This window comes from Salvelinus sp. IW2-2015, linkage group LG22, assembly GCF_002910315.2.
Source record: "Salvelinus sp. IW2-2015 linkage group LG22, ASM291031v2, whole genome shotgun sequence".
In the NCBI taxonomy this organism is placed as follows: Eukaryota; Metazoa; Chordata; class Actinopteri; order Salmoniformes; family Salmonidae; genus Salvelinus; species Salvelinus sp. IW2-2015.
In genome coordinates this window covers 23,441,225-23,446,782 of record NC_036862.1, presented here as the reverse complement: position 1 = coordinate 23,446,782, position 5,558 = coordinate 23,441,225, and the positions used below count along the sequence as shown (strand labels likewise).

Below are 5,558 nucleotides of genomic sequence, written 5' to 3'. Positions count from 1 at the left end.
AACACCATTTTTTCCAACAGTTTTCTAAGAGCTGGCAGTAAGCAGATAGGTTGGCTGTTAGTGTCACGTCCTGACCATAGTTCTTGTGTGTTTTGCTTGTTTAGTGTTGGTCAGGACGTGAGCTGGGTGGGCATTCTATGTTGTGTGTCTAGTTTGTCTGTTTCTGTGTTCAGCCTAATATAGTTCTCAATCAGAGGCAGCTGTCAATCGTTGTCCCTGATTGAGAATCATATATAGGTGGCTTGTTTTGTGTTGGGGATTGTGGGTGGTTGTCTTCTGTCTTTGTGTTCTGCACCAGATAGGACTGTCTCGGTTTTCACATTTGTTATTTTGTATTTTGTATAGTGTTCACGTTATCGTCTCTTCTTTATTAAATCATGTTGAACACTAGCCGCGCTGCATTTTGGACCTCTCCTTCATCCCAGGAAGAAAGCCGTTACAGTTAGAACCATTAAAGGCTTCTTTACTATTCTTGGGTAGCGGAATGACTTTGGCTTCCCTCCAGGCCTGAGGACAGATACTTTTCTCTAGGCTCAGATTAAAGATATGACAGATAGGAGTGGCTATAGAGTCAGCTACCATCCTCAGTAGCATTTCATTTAAGTTGTCAATACCAAGAGGTTTGTCATTATTGATTGATTAAAATAATTGGCAACATCAAATGGTTTTGTGATGAATAAGTCATCTGATTCGATGAAATTATAGAGTTAAGTTTGTCTTTCTGCCCATAATTTCCAAGTACTCCAAAGTTTTGTTCCCCATCATTCTTTATATCATTGATCTTGGCATCATAATACAATTTCTTATTATTGTTGAGTTTAGTCACATCATTTCTCAATAGTTTGATCTACACACATCGTAGATCAAACTATTGACCAGAATAAGACCAAAGAGGCACTCCGATTTAATTTAGCAAATTAGAAAATATCACAAACACAAACAAGATTACTCTCCTTATAGTATTCCAGCCTCTAAGGTTTTCCTTTGTCTCTGGCTTTTGAAAACCAGTATAATATTAATTGTCACTACATACCAAATCCTTTGGCCACACATAATGGTTGTGGTCAGGATCAGCCTGTAGTTGGGAGCACCATGTTGTGGATATGTGTAGCTCAAACTACCATTCAATTATATGGTGCCTATAACTTTACCATTTATTTGGGTCTGACATACTGTATAGCTAGATCTACACGACAGATGTAGTGGGGGAACATGGACTCTTATCAACATTAGATCACTTTTGATGTGAATGTCTGACTAATTTTGGGATGGACTGCCTGTCATTAAGTTTAATTGGAGGGACACTGATTCATCAGTAAATTAATCAATAAAGTAACTATTGAAGCTGATATTGAAATATATGTTTGCCAGAAAGAAACCTCTAAGGGGACCGATGAGTTCAATTTACATAACCTTATGCTTACGTAGTATGTGCGTAATAGGTCCCCTCCTGGACCTTCAGGCAATGTCTAGTTGGCACATTTCAGGAATCAATACATCTGTGTGGTGGGAGGCTGCTTGTTCTGTGGCCTTATAAATACCCCTGGGAGTCTACAGGATTCAGAAAGCACAGTTGTGCAAAAGAATACAAGACTACAGCAGGAATACAGCATACGCGTTTGACTCTTTTTTACCAATAGGTGGCGACAGATACATACTTTCTAAGGTAAATCATTCTGGTAAAGGTATTTTTGGTTTAAAAATAATTTCTTGAGACATTAATACATCACAAAAGTAACCTTATATATCTTATTTAAGTTGAATAGTAATAAACTACATTACAAGTAAAATGCAAGCTATTAGACAATGCTCTGCTTGTGCTACTGGGACACTTCTACAAAGTCGGCATGACTTCCTTTTGCTCCGGACCAATATGGCCGCGCTCAGAAGAAGCGTTGCTTGTCTCAATTTCTTCAGGTAAATAACTTTATAATAACAACTACATCATTGCAACCTAATGAATTATATTCGTATGCAAACAGATACAGTTTCGTCTAAGATAAATATCGATTTGCTTTAACCACTATAGCTTGCTAATGTCAGCGCTGTTGTTTTCTTTCATTACCTTGCAGGAGCACAGCAGCGAGTGTCCTCAACAGTAGGAAGCCCTCGCGTCAGAGGCTTGTGCGTTTCACGGATGTTACCAGAACGAGCTTGGCCTCTTTGAGTGTTGGGAGTGGGCTGAGCGCTGTCCCCGTCCTGCTGGTACAGGACCTTTTCTCTTTCTCTGTGCTGAACAACTTGAATAAGGCTGACATCAGATACATGCATGAATCATAAAAATCCCCCTTTCAGCTCTTGTATTAAACTTTTCTGTTTCTCTCTATCCAGCAAGTGGAGAACCTCTCTCATGAATCCCTGATCCGAAGAGCATCCTCTATGGTTACAGACAGTGCAAACACTTACCTCTCCCAGACCACTCAGGCTCTCGTAGACTCCATCACACAATATGCCAAAGTAAGTACCTGAAGCAATCATAGTGGATTTTTGATATCATTCATGCTAAGCTGAACAGTGTGATAATTCTAGCCATTTGAAATATCAAATGTGAATTTAACCAGTAAGCCAATGGCATCATGTTACCTAAATGACCCTTCATGTTTTTGACCATGTGTTTGCGTTGTCCTCAGGCTCTCCATACCCTCATCGCCCTCCAGAGGAGATATCTGGCTTCACTGGGAAAAGTCTCCACTGCTGAGCAGGATGCCATTTGGCAAGTGATTGTTGGTCAACGTGTTGAGGTAGGTGAATGGTGGTGAATGAAATGTGTACTCAAATACACCAAAAATACACTGTTGTCTTGCAAAGTAATCTTTCAAAAAATATGAATATTTGTATCCAGTCATCTGGAAAAGCTGTCTTTAGGGTGTCTTGTTTATTTCCAAAGAAATGTTGATTTACCTTCTCACAATCTCACATAGTAAATGCTTTAGTCACTCCTATTTGCCTTTCATCAATGTTTATCATTTATGTTCTAAAAGTAAATGTGGTTTGAGCTCTATAAACCTCAAGAAAGTAATCAAATTTTCTGATGGGTTTCTCTCTCTCTCTCTGTTCTGGCAGGTTGGTGGCAGACTAGATGAATGCAACCGCTTTGAGTCAAACTGGATTAATGCTGTCAACCTGTGTGAAATGGCAGCTGAGGAAGCGTACAACACTGGTATGTGAAAAGGTTGTGTTAAAAATGTGTGTGACTGTTGTCTATCAGTGTTTTGTTACTTGTCGTGTTTTATGTTTTTGTGTGTACCCCAGGAAGAATAGCTGCTGCTTTGGCAAAAGCTAATGGGATCCGAATAAACCAATACAACCTGTTTCACTAAAAAGAACTGAACCACAACCTTGAATTGCACAACAATGATACATGCATACACAAGCTAGTGTTAGTGTGGTGTAGTACCTGATGCTCCCTGCTCCCCATGACTGTCCTCAGTCAGCACTGTGATTCTGATACAGACATTAACCTATCAGTGCAGTAATAAACCTGCTAGCTCTGAGTAAGGCCCCCATTGTTTGTTTTGTGTATCTCCGTTTCACTACTTTGTAGTTTGCTGTTTGTGCACCCTCTTTCAAGAGCTGTCAGTCTCTCACTTTGGCGAATGTATGGATCAGTAGCTGTTTGTCAATAGGGCTTTGATGGTAAAGAACTAAAACTCCAGGTCACCATGTACTCTAATTCCCATGATGCAGCACAATAGATGATGGACAGGGGTACCTGCTCAATGTCACTGGCCCCTTTTCTCTGTAATGGTGAAATGACTAAAAGACCACCATCTTGTTTGTTTCCCAGGAGCTGAGCATGCATCCATCACAGCCAAGACCAATTTGCATGTGGCCAAGGTTCAGGTGGAGGAGGTCCGGCAGATATCTGTGGATGCTGAGAGGAAGCTGGCTGAGACCCAGGCCGAGGATATCCAGAGGATGGCGGAGTATGCCTCCTTCATAGAGAGGGGTGGTGATGACGTGCATGAGGCATACCTCAGAGAAGACTAAGAATAATCCTGAGAGTAAAACAAGTTTGAGTAGTTTATTGTGGTTTAGATGCTCAACAAGTCCACCATTTGGGAAGTTCAGGAGTTGTTTTATATTAAATTATGATAAACAAAAAACATGTAGAGAATTTAGTGGCGAATTGAATGACACAAGTGATTCTTTTTGTGGATGGAATGTCATGATTCCTTGTTTATAAAGCTAAAATTGTGACTTACATTTGAGTTGATTAGTTTCATGCACTTACTATAATCCACACTAACACTAAAAATTATATTTATTTGAATACAGCTTTGAATGTCAACTTCAAGTCTTTAAACTGAAAATAATAATTGACAATCAGGGTGTCCTGAGTGAAATGTATGGACTATGGTCAACATAGCAGTACAGTTATGGTTGCATTTGCTTATTTGTATTTTATGATATGTAAATTAACTAACTTTATAATAAAAAGTATATTTTTCATAGCTGTTTGGATTGGATTCTGTTTCTTTTGGTTTATAGGAAATTCTCAGAATGAATATACTTGTCATTATAGATTTTAATAAAAGTTATGAAACAATTTAGCTGAAGAATAAAAAATGCAACATTTGTCTAACTTTTAATGAGAAGGAAGTTCATGTTTATTTGTGCGCTATGGGGTTGCCTGAGAGTCAGTGTGAGATCTGTAAAAATGTGGTATTTGGCAGTAAGGATTTTTCTTCTTTACTGTTAATTGTGGGTGAGACTAGATGTCATAGTTGGGAACTGTGTCTGTGCCAACCTGGAGAGAGAAATACCACTGTGGTCCTCTTGGGGATATTCTGTTTACAAAAGTGGGCTGTTTGTCCCTCTAAACTCTGCATAAAACCAGTGACGCCAGTCTATTACGTCTTGAGACATTCATTGACCAATCTAAACAAGGTGCCAAATGTTTTCAGAGTTTCAAGTACTTTTTATGCCAAGAAGTTCATTTTGTGTGTTGTAAAAGTTTTTTATATGCACATCTAGTAGTTGATGGCAAAGTGCAGTTTTCTTCCTCACTATTTTCTCAGGTTTACTAAAAGAGAGAAAATCTAAATTTGTCTTAGAGGGGCAGATCCAAGTACCATGTCTTTGTTATTTATATCTGCCCTTTCACTCTACACTTTTTCTTTGCTAATAATCCYCACACATTTACTCCTCACAGCTTTTAGTCTATTTTGCTAACTCCTCCTGTCATCACCCAATCCACCATGTCAGCTAAACCAGAGGCTCTGACAACACAAAACAACATTAAGCTACGAGGTCAATGGGTTTAGAAGACAGGTTGATACTTGTATTGGCTTCTCTTTTAGGTCCGTTTGTTAATTTGACATGTTAATTTAGTTTTTAATATTACCTTGAAAATAAGGCAAACCAGTGATCATGCGTCTGGTACTGTTGTTTTTGGTGAAAGAACAGAAGAGAAAGGAAATGTCTCAATCTCTGAGAGGAATTTGTTGTCCATTAGACCCACAGAAGGTTTGGGGGACATGTGAATGAGCTGAAGACAAATGATGTCATCTGTCAAAGTTCATGATGTGGGAAGGAGTTCAAAGCAAAACTCACTG

At 39.0% G+C, this 5,558-nt stretch overlaps 1 protein-coding gene across 1 annotated transcript; it reads left to right on the top strand.

Moving 5' to 3' along the window:
* Positions 1-1,562: 1,562 nt before the first annotated feature.
* diabloa (diablo, IAP-binding mitochondrial protein a) lies at positions 1,563-4,454 on the top strand. The gene is made up of 6 exons (XM_023966990.2): positions 1,563-1,917; positions 2,073-2,205; positions 2,332-2,457; positions 2,631-2,741; positions 3,064-3,160; positions 3,788-4,454. The coding sequence occupies exons 1-6, from the start codon at positions 1,790-1,792 to the stop codon at positions 3,988-3,990; spliced, it is 798 nt and encodes a 265-aa protein (XP_023822758.1). The 5' UTR covers positions 1,563-1,789; the 3' UTR covers positions 3,991-4,454.
* The last annotated feature ends 1,104 nt before the right edge of the window (positions 4,455-5,558 follow it).